The sequence below is a fragment of the Aquila chrysaetos genome, chromosome Z, assembly GCF_900496995.4.
Source record: "Aquila chrysaetos chrysaetos chromosome Z, bAquChr1.4, whole genome shotgun sequence".
Classification (NCBI taxonomy): Eukaryota; Metazoa; Chordata; class Aves; order Accipitriformes; family Accipitridae; genus Aquila; species Aquila chrysaetos.
The window spans coordinates 46481238-46504252 of record NC_044030.1 but is presented as its reverse complement, the minus strand read 5'-3'; the positions used below and the strand labels follow the sequence as shown (position 1 = coordinate 46504252).

General features: G+C 43.8%; 1 protein-coding gene across 2 annotated transcripts in view; it reads right to left on the bottom strand.

Annotated features, from left to right (window-relative positions):
* Positions 1-17714, bottom strand: part of MAMDC2 (MAM domain containing 2) — a 64042-nt gene extending 46328 nt beyond the window's left edge. Inside the window, exons 1-2 of one of the 2 annotated variants that reach the window (XM_030005668.1) lie at positions 17590-17714; positions 17337-17450 (exon numbers count right to left, since the gene is read on the bottom strand). In XM_030005668.1, the coding sequence (XP_029861528.1) occupies positions 17337-17450; positions 17590-17620 (145 nt within the window). In that variant the 5' untranslated portion in view covers positions 17621-17714. The remainder of the gene's footprint in view (positions 1-17336; positions 17451-17589) is intronic. The other variant, XM_030005669.2, reaches the window with a different exon arrangement.
* Between the last annotated feature and the right edge of the window lie 5301 nt (positions 17715-23015).

Sequence of the window (23015 nt, the reverse complement as noted above, 5' to 3'; positions counted from 1 at the left end):
GTTTGTTTAATCATGGCCTGAGGGACTGCCAACGGACCATTGGATAGAAATTACAAGCACAAGCTAAATTATCTCTTATACTAAGCAAAAGCTGTGGCTGCCTGCCAGATGATGAGAAATAACTATATGGTAGAGGCCTGCAGATGGGCAGGTCAGTGACAGGCAGAAGGCTTGCAACTACCAAAACCTGCTGCACCTAACATTTGTTCTTTGGCATGGAGGAAATGTGTCACAAGAAGCAGCTGGCAACCTCACTGGGACAGGAAAGGAGTCCTCCGGTGCAGGATCTGAGGCAGACATGTGCATTCCCTGCTGACTAATTTTCGTGGTTAAAACTGATGAAGACACTCCCCATCAAGCACTCACCTACAGAACACCGTGCACAGGCTTGCTATTGCTGGTGTGACCCACACACTGCATAAATGCGCTGTCTTTTGTCAGGCTCATTACCTGCTTTACTCATTTGCTCAATCTCCAGGACATCCAAAATCCCTAACATCAAAATTTCCTTCTGGGCACATTTTCCCTCTGCAGTTTATATCCCTTCTTTTCAGGGAAGACGTGTACATAGACATTTTATGGGACAATGAAATAGTTTAGTAAGTCTTTCTTATTGAAAAGCAACTGTGGGCCACTTTTTCAAGATGCTTACTCTTCTTGTGGGAGTTCCTGGTTATATCAAAACAAATGTGAGATAAACCAAACTGGGCACACTTTGACAGTGTCTGGTTAACATTATTATTTATTCTGCAGAAGCAATGATGAAGGAGATTCCCATTGTAGCACCATGGCTTGAATTGTCAAATAAAATCACACCTCATCTTTTTGAATGCCCTTCCACAACAGCTCAGAGTTAGGTGCTAGAATTCAGCCTCTGGGGGGCCTTTTAATAAACATTAATTGAAAAGGAAAAGTATACTTTCTGCCCCAGGAGACCTGAAACTTTGCTTTTAGTTTGTATATGGTCATATTGTGTCTTAGTACAAGTGTTGCCATAGAATTACCACATATGGAAACCTGGGCAACAGATCATGCAAACAGACATAATCCTAATAATGAAGTATGTAAACAAACAGAAAGCAAATTCCACTGCAACCAAACTGTACTCACCAGACAGACCTGTTGTAGTATATTTCTATGCCAGCTATGAAAGAAACATGGTAGCATAGCTGAATATAAAAATGAGGTTCAATAAAATTCAGAGCCTGGTCAAGATGAGTCAAATATTAATTATGATATTCAAAACTACCAGCTATTTGTTAACCTCAGAAAATTCTCAGATATTGATAACAATCTTTGATATGAGGGATATGGATTTGATAGATGGATGACTCAATGGATAAGGAATTGGCCGGATGCCCACATCCAAAGAGTTACAGTCAACAGCTCAATGTCCAAATGGAAACCAGTAATAAGTGGTATCCCTCAAGGGTCCGTACCGGGATCAGTACTATTTAATATCTTTGTCAGTGACATAGACAGTGGGATTGAGTGCACCTTCAGCAAGTTTGCGGATGACACCAGGGTAAGTGGTGCCATTGATTCACTTGAGGGAAGGGATGCCATCCAGAGGGACCTTGACAGGCTTGAGAGGTGGGCCTGTGCAAACCTCATGAAGTCCAACAAGGCCAAGTGCAAGGTCCTGCACTGGAGTCAGGGCAACCCCCGGTATCAGTACAGACCGGGGGATGAATGGATTGAGAGCAGCCCTGCAGAGAAGGACTTGGGGGTACTGGTGGATGAAAAGATGGACCTGAGCCGGCAATGTGCGCTCGCAGCCCAGAAAGCCAACTGTATCCTGGGCTGCATCAAAAGAAGCACGGCCAGCAGGTCGAGGGAGCTGACTCTGCCCCTCTACTCCTCTCTGGTGAGACCCCACCTAGAGTACTGCGTCCAGTTCTGGGTCCCCAGCACAAGAAAGAGATGGACCTGTTGGAGCAAGTCCAGAGGAGGGCCATGAAAATGATCAGAGAGGGCTGGAGCACCTCTCCTATGAGGACAGAATGAGAGAGTTGGGGTTGTTCAGCCTGGAGAAGAGAAGGTTCCAGGGACACCTTATTGCAGCCTTTCAATATATAAGGGGGTCTTACAAGAAAGATGGAGAGAGACTTTTTACCAGGGCCTCCAGTGACAGGACAAGGAGCAGTGGTTTTAAACTGAAAGAGGGTAGATTTAGGTTGGACATAGGAAGAAACTATTTACAATGAGGGTGGTGAGACACTGGAACAGGTTGCCTAGAGAGGCTGTGGATGCCCCATCCCTGGAAATGTTCAAGGTCAGGTTGGATGGGGCTTTGAGCAACCTAATCTAGTGAAAGATGTACCTGCCCATGGCAGGTGGGGTGGAACTAGATGATCTTTGAAGATTCTTTCCAACCCAAAGCATTCTACCATTCTATGATATTAAATATGAATGCAATTGTGGAATAAGTTGGTGGGATAGGAGGATAAAGCAATTAGTACAGAGTACTTCATTACAGTTGGTATTTCAAAATCAATTAATTTAATTAATGTTAGTTGAAACTAAAAATATGTCATCAGTGAAGATAACAGCAAAGTCAATTATTTGGACTAATACCTTTGTAATCAGTTTGATTTAAATCTGACTACGGAATAAGTTAATGTCCTCACCTCCAGAATAACAGTCTGAAGCTGAACAACCCATCTAATGCTCGTTTCTGATGCTTACTGAAGTTGTCACAGAGCAGGTCCATCCTTCCTCGCAGCTTATTGCTCTTTGGTTATGGGTGCTTGCAGACATGTTGCTGACATGAAGCTGTTATTATCAGCTACAGATGATGGGCAGCAGAAGCAGTTGGGATAGAGGGCTCAGTATTTCCTAATTTTTATAATTCCGTCAGCTTTCTGGGAAAATTTTAAGGTTTGTTGTTTGACAATTCACCTCCATGAAATGTTGGAAGAGCTAAAGAGGTTGAAAAGCAGAGCCACGACTCCAGGTTAAGGATAAAAATTCCATGGTGCATATCAATTCCTATTTGACCTGGACTCCTTCAACATCTCTCTCTCAACAGATTTACTGTGGTCTAACCATCTAGTGACTTCATGAATTGAGACAATCTCTGTCACTCTAGACTCTCATCCATGTCCTTGTAGGGCTGTATTTCTTGTAGCCTTCAGGTAGTTCTGTGGCTAACAGTGCCTACAGGAGCACTAACAGAAACCCTGCAGCAGACTTTCCCTGCACATCATGCATCCTCCTCGGCAACATGTCAGCAGAGTCACCAGTAAAATGTACAGACCCACTGTGCAGGTACAGCCTGCAAACATCTCTCTCCAAATGACCTTACAGGCTGCCTTCTTCTATCAGGCTAGAGCAATGCATTATTATAAGGACCCTTCAGACTGTCACCCTTCCCTCTCAGGGAGTTTCCTGCAGTACAATACAGATCATACACACCAGGATGGTACAATCACCAAATTAGAAAAGGCCTCAAGAGGGAGGTTTAGCTAGTACAGGTGTCCAGCAGGCAACAATTCCATCTTCCAGCAAGTTTCAAAGATTAAGTATTTTTTTCTCTTTTCACAGAATCATTTGAATATTTTCAAACCATGGACCAATATTGAAACTTCTACTGCTCCGGGCTTCAATTGGAGCTTCTCCTTCTCTCTCACTTTCTCTCTCTCGAGTAGCAAACAGAGATACCTAAGCCGACAAGTGGGTGCCACATGCAATCTTGCAGTAAGCAGCTAAGTTATTTATTTCTCTTAAGAACAGTGGACTAACTTGCAGGTTGATTAAAGGTATAGCAGTGAAATTCCCTTCTAGATGCATAACTAACAGAAAACACAAAATGGTCTATCAAAAAGAAACAGCACAAAAGCTAAGCAACTCTGGAAAGGCTAACTAACACAAAAAGATCTAGCTGACCCAGCACAGGAAAAAATTATTGGAGTCCTCTGCTAGTAAGGGGTGATTGATCACGTAACTCTATTTTTGGCTTCAACACCCACCAGCTGTGAAGTCTACTCCAAATTCATGAGTACTTTTTCATATAAAAACAAACACTGCTTACAGCTCTTTGCTTTTTACCTGTATGTTGTGGTCTAAACTACACATACCACTCATCTTATTTCCATATATGACAACTTAACTGTGCAAAGTTCTCTCTTCTTTTTCAAACAAACTACAGTTACTGCCCTAATAACTCTCCAGTTTGACACTTAGTTTAAAATAAGCACTGGAAGTGGCTATATTTAGAGAACAATCTGGTATTGGTATAAATCCTCTCATGTTTCCACTTAAGCACACAAGAATATTCTTGGCCACAAAGAAATCCCTCTGCAAAAGGCCTTCTAAGAATTAAAATGCAAAGCAATGACTGTATAGGAACTAGTAAAGATTCATGTGTTTGAACTCCTCCTGTTTGTTACTAAACTTCAACTAATCTTGTACAAAGCAACAGCGTAGATTAGCATTGCCTAGCTATATGTACGCATATTTAAAATATTACAGATCACCCTACTTGAAATGCTATAAGCAACAGCTTAAAATGAAGAATTCATACAGCTACATGTAAGTTTTCAAGGATATATATGAAGATGTTAATAACTGGTTTGCTGACAGTGAGTACTGTGAAGCTGAATATGCAACTGCAGATGCAGATGCTAAGCATACCAGGGTACTGACAAGAGACTTGTAAGCAGACTTTATTCTGCATACTGACAGATTTTATCATTGTTTGTGCCCTGGATGTTATCATGTCTCCAAGGCACATCTCTAAGGGAAAAAAATCAAGTAAATCTGGTTTTCTTAAACATATTTATTGTTGCTATATTGGACATACTTTTAAAATCCAGGTATCAGGATGCTTGTATTAGCAGTTTTCATTTGTGTATGTGTATGTACTGTAGCACTCTAGGCAGCCTTTACTTCCCTTTATGAGAACTTGGAATTTAAACAATCACAAATGAGTTTACACTTAGGAAACATTGATCTTCTCATTACTGGGAAGGCTCTGAATTTGTTCACAGCTATGGGAGTATACTGCTGCTTAAGCTATGGCTCAAAGCCTGAGCCATACTAAAAGCTCCTCATTTTCTTGCTGCCTGTATTGAGTAAATTTTCTACTGAGCTTTTAAGGATGGCACCAAACTGTAGGGCTCTATAACAGAAAATTACTCACTGTAGAGTAGAGGCAAGATATAAACCCAACAGCATTATCCCAGCTCTGCTACAGATTCTCACTGTTGTTCTGCCATAATCATACAGGACAAAATTGGCTATCACCTGATGCTTGGGTACTCATGATTTTCCTAGGATAAAAAAGGTCTCAGCAAGATTGTGAAGCACGGCGTGACACATGGAAATGTGTCTCCAAGTCTCTGGTCTTCTGGTTCCAGCCCCTGCTTAAAGCTTGTAAGTTTTTGTGACTGCTTGCCACAAGTGTGTACATGTTTAAGGCAGGAAATACACTTCTCTGTACACTAGGCACCCGGCATATGGGGGAAGGAGAGAAGAAGGGATTTCCTAAAAGCAGACAAAAGTAATAAATACTGATAATGAACTGTAAGTCAGCTTGGGGATACATGGCTTGGGGGAATTAAGGCCTCTATCTCCCAAACAGATGCAAGGCAGACAGCACAGACATCTAGGTCTGTTTCATCAATTGCCTGAACCTATTCTGATGAGCTGAGTGCAACTCAGAGTCCATATCCATTCATTTGTCCACCTCCCTGCTGACTCCACTAAACAATGATGCCAATTACTGTCAACTCTGTTGTATGGCCTTAAATGAACTCAACTCACTTTGGCTAAACAGCTGTGAGATGGTACTTTCAGTCAACGACATTCATTTGCAGAATGATCTGCCAAGAGTGATTAGCTGGAGCAGAACTATCTTGCTAAAGTTTCTTCAGGATAACAACCATGTGTAACACAGCACACACCAAAGACAGTAAGTCTTCAAATGGAAACTACTAAAAAAGTAGGAAATTATGAGGAACAGACCCTTTTGCAAAATGCATCAGTGTGCTATGCCTTAGCTCATCTGTTTCCCATGAAGTCTTGCAGCCATAAGCATTAGAAAACCTTAGCTACATGATAATCAAGCCCCCAAAATACCAGTAAGGAACAAGTTCGCCATATGCTGTTAACAATAATTAAGAGATCCTTTATCTAATAGGGGACCTACAACAAACTCCCATTTCTTCTCTTGAATGAGGGTGCAGAGATTTCATCTATACATACACATAAATGGACTCAGACATGTATACATACATCTGACTACTCTGATTCTTACCTTAAAAAGTATCAGAAATTCTCACATTCTTCATTGTGGGTGGAGATCTCTCTGAAAGACCACTGCAGTAGGGCTTTTCTTAGCTTTCAGTCAAAAACATGAAGATACCACAGAATAACAGGATGATTGAGGTTGGAAGGGACCTCTGGAGGTCTTCTGGTCCAACCCTTTTGCTCAAGCAGAGCCACCTAGAGCCAGCTGCCCAGGACCATGTCCAGATGGCTTTTGAATAGCTCCAAGGATGGAGACTCCGCTGGCAACACTCCTCCTAATGCAGCCCAGGACACCATTAGCCACCTTCGCCACAAGGGCACATTGCTGGCTCATGTTCAACGTGGTATCCATCAGGATACCCAGGTCCTTTTCTGCCAAGCTGCTTTCTAAATAGGCAGCTCCCAGCGTACGTTCTGGCACAGGGTTGTTCTTCCCCAGGTGCAGGACTTTGCACTTCCCCTTGTTGAACTTCATGAGGTTCCTGTCAGCTCATTTCTCCAGCCTGCTGACATATCTCTGGAGACCAGCATGACCCTCCCATGCATCAGTCACCCCTCTCAGTTTTGTATCATCATTAAACTTGCTGAGGCTATCCTCCACCCCATCATCCAGGTCATTAATAAGGATGTTGAACAGGATCAGACCCAGTATTGACCCCTAGGGTACACCACTAGTGACTGGCCTCCAACCAGACTTTGCTACAGCGATCACCACCCTCAGGTCTGGGCCCAACCATTCAGCCAGTTTTCAATCCTCACCTCACCTCTGCTCATCCAGCCCATACTTCATGAGCTTTTCTATAAGGATCTTACAGGTATAGAAAGTCAAACAAACAAAAAAACCCAAACAGAACTTCCAGGTATGTGAAATGTAAATAGGTGCTAAAAGTATTGAAAATGTTTCAAATTAAGACTGGAAGTCCTCTTTCCTTGTTCTTCAGCTTCTTATTGCTTATAATGCTACAGCCTCAGCAGCTAAGTTTCCAGTTAGTTCTCCAGCAAGAGAAGCCTAGACTTCGTATTTCTAAACTGATCTCAGCTAAGTTGCCTTTAAGCACTAAAGAGGCAAGAGACAAATCAATTTCTTGCCCTTTCAAAACAGTTTTTAAGTACGCCTTTGGGCATTTCTACTGTCCACCTGCAGCACACATGCAGTCAGAAAGCAGCCATGCCACAGGACAGCTCTATTCCTGTATCACCCACACCTTGGCTGCAACTCATGTTGCCTTCCCCATGAGCAACATGAGTTGCCTTGCCTCCCAGAGCAACTACACCTCAAAGAATATAGTCTTGCAAATATCAATAGTAATAAAACCAATAATAATGATAATAATAATAATAATAATAAATACTAACTGTTGCCTCAGAAAGATTTTTAAATACAGAACACATTGGTTAAGCTCATTAGTTCTGACCTCCTTTATGAGAGGGGACATGCCCCTTTCTTTAAAGGAAAATAGAACAGATTTTCCTATTGTATTTCCCTCCATTCAGATTTTCTAGATGAAGTCCTTAACACCCAACACTCTTTAACTCAGAACTGACTTTGCCTTACAGCTACCTAATAGTATATGAGGCTAGCCTGAATTCTCATACCCAGGCACCAACCTCATTATCTAACCCTGGAATGAAGAGACAGCCAATCAAATGATGTTTGCATCCTTTCTGTATTTCACAGTTCCAGACACAGTACTTATCCCACCTGCTGACACCAGCCCTCTTCACGCAGCTTCACAAGTCATGTTCATGATAGTTACTGAAAAGCAAAAAACGGTGTTCCAGGCTGGCAGAAACATGGTTCAGCAAACGTAAAACAGGTCTATGAAAGGAGATATATTTTCATTGCAAGATCTACAAATGAATCACGGAGTGACATTGGACAATTTAGTTTACCCATCTATACATCAGCTGAGGATTTTTACTGCAAGTAAAAAGTGCTTTGTGGAGCACTTAGAGCTTTACTGAAGGAAAGTGTTTACATAGTTAATCTAAACTTTGCTCTTAGATACAGTGCATGAAAACATGATCTTTAATGTTATTATCAGAAAAAAGGGAAATCTTCTACTTATTCAGAGAGCAGGTAGGACTGTCTGACTTCCTTACCCTCCAGGTATGACTTTTTGCCACAAATGGGTCTGCTCCAAAGCTGAATGCAATAGCATTTCCCTAGACACCACTGTCACACAGAAGCCTACTTCGACCTTTATTCAAAGTGCTAGACAAGGCACCAGTCTTACAGTAGTAATTAATTGATTGTTATGATGTAACACCAAAAAAAAGAGAATCTGAAAAATGGAGAATTACTTCCTTTGATAACTTTGCATCTCACTATGGTTTTGTATAGAACAGCTATAATCTGCCCTTCCATTTCTGTAGCTCTTCCTGCATTTTTAATAAGAAATACAGTTTGTGGCCCAGCAAATCTGAAGAAACTCTTTAAGTCACAACAGAGCCTCTTTAAGTATTTTAATGGTTCGCTACTTGAAAACTGAAGACTCTATTTCCTAAAAGACTTTGGCTGATATTTCAAATGGAAATCTAATTACCATGAATCATAGATATTTTCATACTAGGACTTGCAAGGTTTTCAGAACAGAGCAAAGTGTTAGTAACATGTAGCTGATACTTTATCAGAGAATACATCTCTTTAAAACAACCTTCAAAGTACACCAACACAATTACTCAGACTACTAGAGTTGTCTAATATACTGATCTCGAGCCACGTTTGTCAAAAGAAAATGCGTTGGAGGAACAGCCACATAGTGTGTAAGAAACAGTCTGTTAATCAAAGAGCATTTATAAAGTGACGGGCACTATACTGTTCTGTAAAATTGTAGGAATCTTTGGCTTGATTATCGTATGAAGGACTATAATAATCAGACTTGAATTTCTGGCTGCCTAGAACCACAGGGAAGGACGGGCCAAAAGATGCTCACTCTTTCAAATGGGGGTAATAAAATATGTTCAAATTATATAAAGGCTTCTAAGCAATAAAAGCATTGTATGAAGTTACATGGATGCCTATGCTGGCTTTTTATCTGGCCTTCTATAACATTACTGCTACAAAGTAATATTAAGACAGTAAAAACTGCAAGATTAAAGGAAAATCTCTCCTTTTTTTAAAGCATATTTTCTTCAGATGTAACACTAGGAGGTTTAACCCCGTTTGATAAGTTTAATCAGTCAACTAATTGCAGTGTTGCCTGTACTGCTCTTGCACATGTTGGCTGGGTATGAAAAATCTCAGAAGGTAATATAATGGGAGAACTACAAAAAAAAGGGGGGGGGAACACAAGACAACTAATTGTAACTGGTTTTGGCTTATTTTTTCAATAAGCTCTCAAAGATTTCCACTTCATAGCATCCTTTATAATAAGACTATTAGGGCATTTTCAGGCTGATTCTATTACAACTCTGAACAGTCTGTACAATATGCAAGGTGAACAAGTCTTTTTTATTAGTAGAAATGCTTCTGAAGTGTCCATGGTCACCATTCAGCACAAGCACAAGCTTATTTTTCCTCACTACAGGTCTTGACCCATGTTAGATCTCCACCGAAATTTATACTGAAAATTGACAGTGCTGAAAACACCATTCTTTCCCTCCAAAAAAATGAACTGGCAAATGATTGGCTCTCCCCTTCATTTTCAAGATGCTTGTACTTGTAGTGTAATAAGCATAATGACCACAAAGTACTGCCTGTCAGCAGTTTTACTTATACAAAAACTCACACCATGCATGCACCCTGAAATTCCTAAAAAGAAACTTTAATTCGATTCATTTAAGTCTTTCATTTTTTCAGAAAACTGAAAATATTTCTAGCTGTTTTCAGCAAGTGATTTTGCATGTTTGTACTTGTATTTTAGCAAACTTTGACAATATTTGCAAGGTCAGTATTCGTCCTGTTTATAAAAGAAGCTGAAAACGTATTATCTAACCTCCTATTAATGGAGAAGATAACAGTACAAAGCTAGACTGATTTACTAATCCTGGGCCCTACCCATCTCCACCACAGCCAGCCACAGCAGCTGTGATTTCAGGCAGGAAGCCATACCTCACCCTCCAGCTTTTGACTGAGACATGCCCAGATCCCTGCAGCCTTTCCAGCAGACTCTGGGAATATAGTCACCTTGCGTACATGTGCAAGCTGCAGTGGTGTGACCATAGTCTCTCTGGGTAGGCTGTGCAACCAACATGCGCAGTTGCATCGTAAATTAAAGCTAGCCCAGGTTATTTCCCAATTAAGCTGAAGGCTCATATTGAGTCGCTGCTACACAGATGCCCAGATAGCTTTTCATGTAAACATGCAGCATTTTGAAATGTGAAGCTGCAATATAATTTTTACTAAGTGTGGTTTACAGTGCTGTATCAGTGGTAGAGAATCATACAAGTTGCTTCACCCTACTAATGAGTAACAAACCTTGTTACCTGGAGGGAATCAGCTTTTTTCTGGGTTACATGCAAGTTACTTGTTTGACTGAGGTTATTTGGCCTCCATCACCACTCTCAAACACCCTTTTGCCCTCCTAGCTTTTACATTTTCTTTCAAATTCTAGTGGCAAATTATCTATTTTCAGTTGCTTTCATGCAAAACAAAGTCCAGTCTATTGTCAGGAGTTGCAGGTATATTCGGTAAAAATGATTTTCATAACAGCCGTCGTCCCTCTCTTGTGGCCAGCCTCCATGGCTCAGTGTAAAATACACTAAAATAGCTTGTTGACTCTCTAAGCACTGAATCACTAACAGCTGTATGTGAAAATACACTTCTGAGAATGTTACTGTCCTGTGGAGGAGAGGAATGCTTTGAAACTCATCTCTCACGCAGTGACTCACCGATAACAATTTAGGATTCGTTTGTTCTCCTGCTGCAAATGGAAAGCCAAGACTTATCAAAAGTGTCACGCACAGGCAGCTGCTGCTGAGGCCCTCCATGAACATAAAGTGCTCTTGGCCATCTTTGCACAAGACCTGCCTCTGCAGATGAGCAAAAAGTATGCTAATAACTGTAATTTGGGCATAGTTCAATAAAAATGCTATTGCCTAGAAGCCTAGGACAGAAGTTATACCTGAGCAAGCAAAAATGTCAGATTTCCTACTCGTATCAGCAAGACAAGGGAGAGGCTGGAGCAAGGCTGAATGCTACTCACACATGGTACTATTAAGTTGCTGGTGACAGACTGAACAAGAAAATAGCAAGAATAAATGAGCTGCTAACACTAGAGTAGTGGCTCAGTAGCCAAAGTGGAGTGTACAGGAGAAATGGTACCAGAGGTGAAGGAGAAATAAGAAGAGCACAAAAGTCTAAGTGTACCAGAAGTATGTGAGAGTCAGCCTTTTTTTTTCCCCCCTGGGAGTGATTAGGAAGGACAGCAGTCACTCCAAATGCAATTATTTTGGCCAGGAAGACAAACATTTTAATGATCAGGTCAAGGCAAAATAGTCCATGTGCCAGTTTTAATGGCTTCTCCATTCCGTCAACTGGCATTCAGTGCAGAGATGTCCAGACTACAGGTTTGGGAGACCCAAACCAATACTCTGTCATGGCAGGGTGGATTTGTCAGCTGAAAACCTTGCCAGCAAGCGAACATTGTGGTACGCCGGCCTGGTTCTGCTGCAGGTAGGTGCAAGCCAGTGCAAGTCTCTGTGAATTACCCTCTATTTTGCTCCCAATTACACAGTTATCACAAACATGTGAGACCACTTGTCTCATCTTAGGGTTGTACACAGCCAGCAATGTTAAACCTTTTTTACATTTTCAAATTGCTTACTTTCCTATGTACAGGAAGTACTGCAGTTAGATGGAAAAAAACCTGAGACTACAGATGTGCCGATCTATCTGCCAGTAGGTTTGTAACTGAGCACAACACAGCACACGTCAGATATGAACTGCGCTTGCTGTGCAACAAAATTTAGGATCGCCAGTGATTACCTGTTTCATACTCTGCATATTACAACCAAATGATGTGGCATTCAAGATGAGAGAGCTTAGGTCAAAAGAGGTCAGTTTTAAGTCATATGGCACAGCTGTAAATACAATCTATTTAAATGGTATGCAGGCCATGTTTAGATTTGAGATTCCTTACACTGTTGCTCTCATGCCTGACTTATCTGATGGCCTGGGATGGCTGTCCTGTCTCTTGAAATTATCTTCCATCTTAAAACCATTTAAAGTGTAGCTATATGATACGTATGTCCCCAAAGACTGACTTCAGTTTCCTGACGCTGTTGTTAGTGATATTGCTTGCTTACCTCCTTACCATAACCTGTTACCTGACCTTGAGTGTATCACAGAAACAGTGTCTGGGACTAATGCAGCAAAAAGTAGGCATGTTTTAAGGAGAAGACTATTTTTAGATATATTGTAATTTATTACATCACTCTTCTGAATGAAATCTATTTCTTTTTAAGGATGAATCTCCCTCAGAATACTGCAGAAAGAGAAAACATTATTAAAGAACTCTGAAATGCATACTATTAAAACATATCCCAGTAGACATGAGCTTTGAAGTAATACACACTTGCAGAATTTTAGAAGGAAAGCAACACACAGGAAAATATCCATTTAAAGGTGCCAGTGATCATATGAGAGCCAGATGCACATGGCTGTATCAACTACCACTTACAGCTTTAGCAGTTCAGTGCCACATAGCTCATTATAGAAGATCAACATGGAAAGTTGCTTGACAACACTCCACAGAAGAGCAAAGGTGATAAGGAGACAAGTGTACAAAACCCATTTGCCACTACTACTAAAATAGCTTCCAGTCCACTGCAACTGGCAGTGCATGGGCACATTTAACAATGATCAGTTGGTTTTTGGAGCACATTGCTAATATAAATGACCTCTCTTCCCTGTAGCTTGCAGGGATAGTAAGACAAATCTCTTATCTAATGCTTAAATCCAGGCAAGCAGATACAGCACAGCAAACTCCATTAGTGCAAATTTCAGCTGACGGCCCAAATACACATTATTTGTAGCTCTATTAAACTGGTCTTTGTTAAAAATGAAGGGAGATTGAGAACAAAACATACCCACAGACACAGGCACACAAAATGCTGTACAGATAATTGTCCAGAGTCACAGAAAAGACGTGCCATAGTTATTGTGTCTAATGAAATGTATCTATAATAATGCTATGAGCAGGATGTTCTTACAGTCACGTTATGGCTGCCTGTGTGCTGGACAGGGCTGGGAGGAAAGCTAAAAATGCCAAAATCCAACCCTGCAGAATGGCTGCAACTGACGTAAGGCTGTGTTTCCTACTGCCATTTCAAGTGGGTCTACATGGCTTTATTTGATATGCTACTCAGGATTACTGCCTATTACATACAGCATCTTCCTTTGTTTTATTTTACACCTACAAAGCATGTGTCCTCTGAAATAAATGCACAATTTGGTTAAACAAAATCTCAAGATTATGTGATGAAATCCTATCACACAAAGTTTGACAGTATGTATTAGAATTAACCAGGTCCTTCCCTTGCAACAGATACACTGCTGACACAGAAGTAAATTCTTGTGGAAACTGGCCACTATAGACCTGCGAAGCTTTCTGCCCCAACTTAGCTGGGCATAAACTCATGCTAAATGTACCTGTTGGTGTTAGTGGTAAGCAACATGGTATTCAAGCTCCTCAACTATCTCTAAATACCACAGTAGTGATGAATATAGATCTGTTTTCCGAATTTCTCATCCATTAGTTGGGTCCAAGGAGTTTGATCTTTGTCTTATATTCTGTACCTGGATTTTTTTAAAATAAGTTATCTGTTCAGAGGCATCATGAATGCAAAAATATTTATGGGAGCATGCCTACACCTCTGAGTTAAAATGGACCATTGACAAATTGGTTTATGTGCCCTAGCAAATCACTTAAAGCTTGAAGATCTTATCACTGGTCCATTGATCACACACAAATTCATCTGTTGCTCATCCGATTTCAGAACCAAGATTACGTGATGATGCCTTTTCCTGAGCAACAACATTGGTGTGTTTCCTGTGTAGCTGGTATCCTACAAACACTCACTTCATAAAGCACATCACATTTGCATGGGATTTCCCAGCTTACACTGAAAACAGAACTGGCACATTAGGAAACATGCTGCTTCAAGCATGATGCTGTATTTACCCAGCCTGGGCCATGACCTCAGCTGGGTGTGCTTCTCAGCCACAGGTAAGCTTGCAAGAAATTTACATCCTCAGCTGTTTCTGTATTTTACATTTTTCTTTGCACGGTGTTTGTCTGCTAAAAATCATCGCAATTCTAAAATGCAAAGACTGAGTTAGCAGATGACTGACTCAAAAAGCTGACAGTTAAAAAGAGCACCTTGACGTTTATACTTGAAGGTCCTATTCCTGAATTCAGAGCCATGTGAGAGAGCTTGAGGCTTACAAAGGGTTTCAGTGAAGCAGAAGTTTATGGGAGCACAGGTCCACTGCACAGATATTACCGTAAAACGATGATTTATTTCTTGTGTAGCTGATATCCTACAAACACCTGCTTCATTAGGGCCTGATTTGCCAGTCTTGAGTAAAGCAGTGAAGAGTTAAACAGCTATCTGTTTCAGCATTGACTATTCTGGTTTGATCTTCCTTTTGCACTTGACAATAGTTTTATTGACATTTTGAACACAAAAAAACCCTCTTATTCCAGAACTACCAGAATACTCAAGAGAAGCCAGAGACATTTAAAAAAGCAGTTGGACCTTAGAAACCTATTGGTTTAAGTGGGAATGCATAGCTGTAAACAAAAGCAAAATTTAGCCTCACACTTCCTTTCTGTGCCTGGCCCTTCAGAAGATTTTGGCTTCCTTAGCAACCAGGCAAAAAACTTTCAAGTATGGAGTGGAAATTTCTGGGCAGGATTTTAGTTATATTTAAATCACCTTGACAGTCTGGCACAACACCACACTACTGAGAGATTTATAAGATGAAAGAACTTGCACTGCAAGTCAGATAATCCCTGTAAGAGATTTGCTATATATAACTCCATATTACAAATCATATTTTAAAATAATAAACCAATTTTGAAGCAATGCAAGAAGTGGAACAATTCAAAGCTAAGCCACCACTCCCATCCTTCACTTCCTCCACTGTCCCAGTAAATCACCACATGTACATACACTGACCTGCAAATACCAGGGTCCAGCGCTGCGAAAAGGAACATGGTTTTACTAGACAAAAGACTAAAAGAGCATCTAAGGAAGACCGGTTTTGCACACCTGCTACACAGATTTGGATGAACTATTTTCAAATAGATTTAGTTATGATTCTGTGAATGTATTTCTGAGGAGGCTAATACCTTGTGTGCCAAATGTTTGCACGGAAAGACTTACAGTGATTAAATTACAGACTGCAGAAAAAAGGTTTACAATGGAAATGCTGACAGAACTATGCCTATTAAGAGAGCTGGTATACCACATATTCTCCCAGAGTATAAGTTTAGTTATATACCTCCGAAAAACAAGATCTACAATGACAGAAGCTGTGTAGCCACTGGTATGCTTATAGTCACATAGAAAAATCAAACTATAACAAAAATAGTGTTCTGTGGGTCAAAAAAAAAAAGTAGGCTGCTGCTGATCCAAATCTCTGATCAAATTTCCCAGTTTCTTCAAGCAGCGTAGCATGGATGTACACAATGTGATGCACATCCATTTCTGCAGGTATTACTCCCAGCTTCTCACAGTCCCTTGGACCTGAATCAATATCACTACCATGTGGCTCCCCGTTAATCACAAGGAGGAAGTGCTGCTTCCAAGACAGGTGGCTTAAGAGGGCATGATGTTAAGAGGCATAGCTGGGAGAGCAGAGATGGTTACTAAATTTCCACCAGTATCTTCAAAAAATGCGGGAAAATCTATGTATCTTTAAATGTAAAAAAAGAAGAAGAGAAAAAGCAATTATTTTAATCATGACATGCTCACAGCCTTTTCTAAGTTAGCATTCTTTATACATTCTCAAACCCTAATGATTAATCTAAAAATGAACAATTCAGGTGACTTACTTTGCATATGTGAGAACTGGGTATCAATCAGGAAAAAAAAAAAGCGCTTCATTATCAATGAATGAAAACTGGACTAGCCACCTTTGAATGGAGCACTGATGAGGGGTAGTGAGGAGTGTCTATTTCTGTCTGTACTCACCTCTTCATTATACTGGGCACCTCTTTTAGAGCTTAAAAACTTTGAAAACTCATAGTCCCTTTTACTGTGTGAGCACAACTTTCACTTTATGAATGAAGTTGTGGCCAAACATAACCAAAACTAAATTATTTTATTACCCAGTTATAACCATATTGTATTTATTTTTGTTTAGTCTTTGTTTTGTTCATATTGATTCTGTCAAAAACGGGAGCCTACACTAAAAACTTACCAAGTAAGAGTTACAGTTGCATGGAAACTCTGTACAGTGAATGAATTTTGTTCCCTCTTCCAACGGCAGTCAGTCTCAGTAAAGTCTAATACAACTTATGAAAAACTAAGAGCCTATTTTTTTCCTGTTGAACTATAGATACCACAAACTGGAGAAAAGTCTTCACTGAACATGTTGTAAGGATACTCTTCACAAAGATCGTCTCCTGCCCTGCAAATGCATGCACCCCTAGAGTACTGCCCAAAATATATTTAGAAAAAACAACAGTGCAGCTTAACAGGAATTTGACAGGTGTGTTTCTTCTAGAAAGAGGACAAGTTACCTACAGGAGGTTTGATAAAAGTCACCTTTTCCCAGCAAAAAGTGAAAGAAATAGGAAGGCGGTTTCCGAGGCATCCTGCAGAAACCTGCGGCGAGACCCCTGCCTGGGGGCTGCGGAGGGGGAACGGACGCCTCCCCGCAGCCCCTGCAGACCGATCGGCTGTCAGGGGACTGACACCCGGAGGCCGAAACTGCGCACGGGAGGGATCCGACGGCGGCTGTCTCCCCGGGAGAGCGGAGCGGCGCGACACCCCGGCACGCCGCCACCGCGGCCGCGGGCTGCGGCAGCGCCCGGCGGGCAGCGGCAGCGGCAGCGCCCCGGGGGGCAGCGGCAGCGCCCGGGGGGGCGGGGGGGGGCGGCAGCTCGCCCGGGGGACGGCAGCGCTCTTACCTTCCCCGTGCAGTGCCCAGGGCAGATGCGCGTAGTCCCACTCGTAGCCGCAGGCGCTGTCCTCAAAGGCGCACGACCCGGGGGAGAGCAAGGCCGCCCCGGCGAGCCGCAGAGCTGCAAGGAGAAAGCCAGCCCCCGGTCACGGCCCCGCCGGCCCGGGGGCCGCGGCCGACCCCGCAGCAGCGCCCACCCCGCGCCCCGGGCGGGCGGGGGGCGTCGCGGCGCGTCCCCCGCCGCCGCCGCCGCCGCTTACCGTGCGCGGCGAGGAGGCAGAGCCGCAGCATCTTCCGCGCCGGGGGAGCCGGGGCTGGCGGCGGCGGGGCGGGCGGGCGCGGCGGCCAGGAGCGCGGGGGCGCGGCCGCGCCGAGCCCGGGGCGGCGGCGGCGGGGGCGGCGGGGCTGAGCGCGGCCCCTCGGCACCCCGGCGGGGCGCAGGGAGGCGAGCCGCGGCCGCGGGAGGGCAGGGGAGGGGCGGGGAGGGCCCGCGGGCACCCCCGGTGGGCGGCCCGTCCCACGCCCCGAGTCGGAGCGGGGTCGGCCCCGGACGGGACGGCCGGGGCTGGAGCGTCCTCGGGGGTGGGGGTGCCGCCGCCCCTGCGGGCAGCCCACTGAAGTGCCGCACCCCCCCTCACGGTAGAAACGTGCTTTCTAAAGTTTAAGTGGCTTTTCCTGCGCTTCAGCTCGTGCCCAGCGCCTCGCTCCCGTCGCTGGGTACCGCTAGAAGAGCCAGGCTCCCTCTGACGTGCTCCCCCGTCAGGTATTCGTAGACATTGGTAAGATGCCCACTCACACACATCTGCAGAAGACGAAGCGGCTCCCGGCCCGACGCGGCCTGCCCTGCCGTCCTTCTCTGCCACAAAACCTGCCATAGCGGAGGGCCATGGCAGGGTACCGTCACTCTTTTAGGTAAGAAAGGTGCAGGAGCTGCTGGAGTGCTCCAGGGCTGTAGTTCATAGGATTACGAGATAACTCGGGAGGGGACCACAGGAGGTCTCCACTCCAAGACCCACCCAAAACACAGCCAGCTCTGGGCTCAGACTGGGCTGCTCAGGGCCTTATCCGGTTGGGACTTGGTAACTTCCAAGGCTGGAGATGGCACAAGCTGTCTGGGCCCCGGCTCCACTGCTGGGCTGTCCTTGTGGGGAAAACATTTCCTCCTTAGAGACACTCTGAATTTCTGCTGTTTCAGCTGTGCTGCTGCCTCTCACCCTCCCGCTGTGCATGCCTGTGAAGAGCCCGGCTGCGTCTCCTTCATCCCCTCCTGTCCATACCACGGCCACTGTTGGATGTCCCCAGTCACCCCTCTTCCCGGCTGAACCAGCCCCGGTCCTGCAGCCTCTCCTTGCAGGACAAGAGCTCCAGCCCCACCATCTCCATGGCCTCCCCTCACCTCCCACCAGTTTGTCAGTGTCATTCCTGTACTTGGGACCCAAACTGGAGGCAGCACCCAGACAGGGGACAGTCCCTGCCCTCCCCTGGCTCTTGGGGCCCTGTCCTGCTCACACCACCCCAGGCACCGCTGGCCCTCATTGCTGCCCAGACATATGGTTGGCACACAGATGGCTCCGGTTCAGTTCACTGCCCACCAGTGCCCAGGGCTGTCCCCCAGAGCTGCACCCCAGCACCCCCAGCCCCAGCCTGCACTTCTGCAGGGCCCTGCCTTCCAGCTGCTAGGCTCAACATCTGCCCTTGTTGAATATCCTGAGTTCCATGTTGGCCCCTGTCCATGTTGCCCTCAATGGTAATCCTGCCACAGCATACCTACTGGTCCACACATCTGGTATTATCTGGAAACTTGACACGCGTGCCCTTTGTTCCCTCTTCTGGGTCTGGCTAAGCCCATGTAACATAGTCTAAAGCCCCCTACCCTCCCTATTCAATGATTTTCCATTCATCTTGTCTTGCTTGCTTCAGCAGTTGTTGTGCAACACAGTTTCCCATTGAAATGTCTGGGAAAACCTAGCTGTCCAGAGGATTCCTCAGTCTATCCCAAGGTAAATTCACTTCAGCCATGCTTTTGAATCATCACATAAACTAATCAGGTACAGTGAGAAATTTGAACAATTGACTTCCTGAAGACATCCTTCAAAATTACAAGAGGATGTAGGATGTCAGAACCTTTTTGGTGGACTACTCCAATACCACTTTCTACCAATCCACAGGCTCCAGGGAAACAGGAATGAGCATCAATCCATAGAGACCTGGATTTCAACAAAAAAATGTTTTAATTCATGCCAACTAAACTCTTCTTAGTTATAACATGTAGTCATATTTCCTAATTTTCTCAGAGTCTGTATTAAGATTTGCTTCTCATGGAAATGGGTATTCTAAGTACGATCACTGGCTTCAATAATACATCATTTGGTAAGGCTATGTCAGGAAAGTACTAAGAATAGTGCGGAACAGCTACGTAGGGTTTTTCTTCAGCCTTTGTAAGCAAATGTGTTGTTTGCACAGCAGCCCACACAGGCTGTTTCAGTTATTTGGCCTTTATTTTTCGTAATGTTAGCGAATTTTGGCATACATCAAAAGCCTTAACAGGTTTCTAAGCAAAGTCACTTGAAGCCAGGAAAAGATCTCTTACAGTCACTGAGTTTTTAAATTCCTGAATAACTGTGATGTAACCTCTTAAGATACTTTACATATTACCATTCCTGAATCCCATGTAGCATCTAGAAGTTTTCCCCTTAAATCGACATAGGCACTGCATCTAGTCAACTGTGCTAACAGCCCTGGCAATATCTTGTGTGATCGCTCCAGCCCTCACCCATTTCACATTTTGCCCGTGAAGATTTTTGGCTGACAGACTTTATTGTGTTTGGGGGAGAGGAGGTTTATAATATCCGATTAGCCAGGTACATGATCTGCATCTTCAATAATGACTCCCAAATGTGTTTGATTTGGAAGGTGTTAGTTTTGTACCTAGAAGAATAGACTCTGTATTCTTATGGGGAGGACATGCTTGCTAGCTTTGGGGAACAAAACAGTGAATGGTTTATAGAAGGTCCTGTAACCTGCATAAAGTTATTCAATATTTTTCTTTTATTCCCTGTGCATAAATGACAGGTCCTTAATTTCAGCCACTCCATTGTAGGAGGACTAGAGTGGCATCTACCTTGGAGATACCCATTGGCAATTTAATTTTTAATTTGCAATTCTTTCAGTTTCCCCCAAAACATACTAATATTTGGATCCCTCATTCATGTGTTTGCACAGTGACATTCCCAGGTTTCTTGCTCAGATAGTTAGATTACACAAAATTTGCTGCATAGTTCACTTTCCGAAAACTCCTTATTCCCTTTCCTTTCCTGTAGGAGCTAGTATACTGGCAGTGCCCTGAACCCTGCTCTGTCATTCACCTGTACTTGTTGTGTTCACAACACTTCTGTAGTACAGTATTTACAGCTGTTTGTTTAGCTTTTGCCTCAGAGCCAAAAATCATAGAATTACAGAATCATAGAATGGTTTGGGTTGGAAGGGACCTTAAAGATCATCTAGTTCCAACGCCCCTGCACAGGCAGGGACACCTTCCACTAGACCAGGTTGCTCAAAGCCCCATCCAACCTGGCCTTGAACACTTCCAGGGATGGGCATCCACAGCCTCTCTGGGCAACCTGTGCCAGTGCCTCACCACCCTCACAGTAAAGAACTTTTCCTTGCATCTAATCTAAACCTACTCTCTTTCAGTTTAAAGCCATCACCCCTTGTCCTATCACTACGTGCCCTTGTAAAAAGTCCCCCTCCAGCTTTCTTGTAGGCCCCCTTTAGGAAGGGCCTACTGGAAGACTGCTGCCTGCTATAAGGTTTCCCTGGAGCCTTCTCTTCTCCAGGCTTAACAACACCAACTCTCTCAGCCTGTCCTCATAGGAGAGGTGCTCCAAACCCCTGATCATCTTCATGGCCCTCCTCTGGACTCGTTCCAACAGGTCCATGACCTTCTTATTTTGGGGGCCCCAGAGCTGAATGCAGTACTCCAGGTGGGATCTTGATGAGAGTAGAGTAGAGGGGGAGAATCACCTCCCTCAACCTGCTGGTCTCCCTTCTTTTGATGCAGCCCAGGATGTAGTTGGCTTTCTGGGCTGCAGGCGCACATTGCTGCATCATGTGAGCTTCTTGTCAACCAACACCCCGAAGTCCTTCTCCTCAGGGCTGCTTTCAACCCATTCTCCTCCCAGCCTGTATTTATGCTTGGGATTGCCCTGACCTGTGTGCAGGACCTTGCACTTGGCCTTGTTGAACTTCATGAGGTTCACACAGGCCCACCTCTCAAGCCTGTCAAGGTGCCTCTGGATGGCATCCCTTCCCTCCAGCGTGTCGACCGCACCACACAGCTTGGTGTCGTCAGCAAACTTGCTGAGGGTGCACTCAATCCCGCTGCCCATGTTGCCGACAAAGATGTTAAAACGGCGCCAGTCCCAATACTGACCCCTGAGCAACGCCAATTGTCACGACTTTCCACTTGGACAACAAGCCGTTGACTGCAACAATTTGAGTGCAACCATCCAGCCAATTCCTTATCCACCGATTGGTCCATCCGTCAAATCTGTGTCTCTCCAATTTAGAGACAAGGATGTCATGCAAGACAGTGTCAAATGCTTTCTAAACCTTCGATCGTACTCCTCTACCAGCATCCCAGGTGGATGAAAACAGCACGTATGCAAACCTTAGCACCCATAATAAAATCAGGAAGTTACTATTTTTTCCAGTGAATCACTTCCCACATGCAGCCTGTGGAAATGGTGTGTCCAGAAACAGTTTCTGAATGTCCACAAATACATTCTCTGCTTTTCCTAAGGACACATGCCAGGCCTCTCTGGATACATCAGGCAAAGAAAATAGGTGGCAAAAACTCCCTCCAGATCATTTCTTCTCAGGTAGTGAAAAAACTTCCTCCTATTAGAAACTCATTCAATTTATATAGGTCTTTAGTGAAACTAGTGGTCTTGACCAGCACAGGTACCCTCATTTTGGTGGGGTTTTTTTTCAGTTTCACCTGTGGTCTCCAGAACAGGGAGCCTGCCAGCCCCTCTTTGAGTTTCTGCACCAGGGAAAGTTGAAGAGTATAAACATCCCAGAAGAGAGGGCTCCCTCAGCTCTGCTCTGAACTCTGTCGAAAGCTGTATTATGTCCTTGACAAAATCTTCCTCTACTGCCAGGGTGTCCCATTCCATCTTCTCCTCCAAGGAATGTCCTGCCCTGGTGAGATCCAAGACTTGGCTAATTTTTAACTCACTTTATGCCCTGCTTTTACTACAAGTTTTATATTTTCAGGTTTGTTTTTATACATCACAGACTCCTTGGGTAGTTTCTTGCAGAGTGTTTTGTATCACACTCCAGTCACGAGCTGGACTCCTCTTAGGGATTTAAGTAAACCCAAAATGCAAAACTGGCCCTTCAGCTATAAGCTAGTCATAAACTCTATGGGTCTTTTATCTTCTTTTGCATTCTCTGTTTAAAAACATGGCATTCCCATAATTCTTTTTTTTTATGGAGTGCAGAATAACACAGCTTGTTAGAGACTTTAAGTGCTTCAGAACCAGCTTCTTCAGAAATAAGGTCAGCTTTCCTTTTCTTGCAGGGTTCTGTTTCTCATGCATGTACAATTAAGCACACTTGTCCGTGTTTTCAGGGAATGCCCTCTTTCCTATGGCTTCTACCTGGTTCCATCTCTACTCCTTAG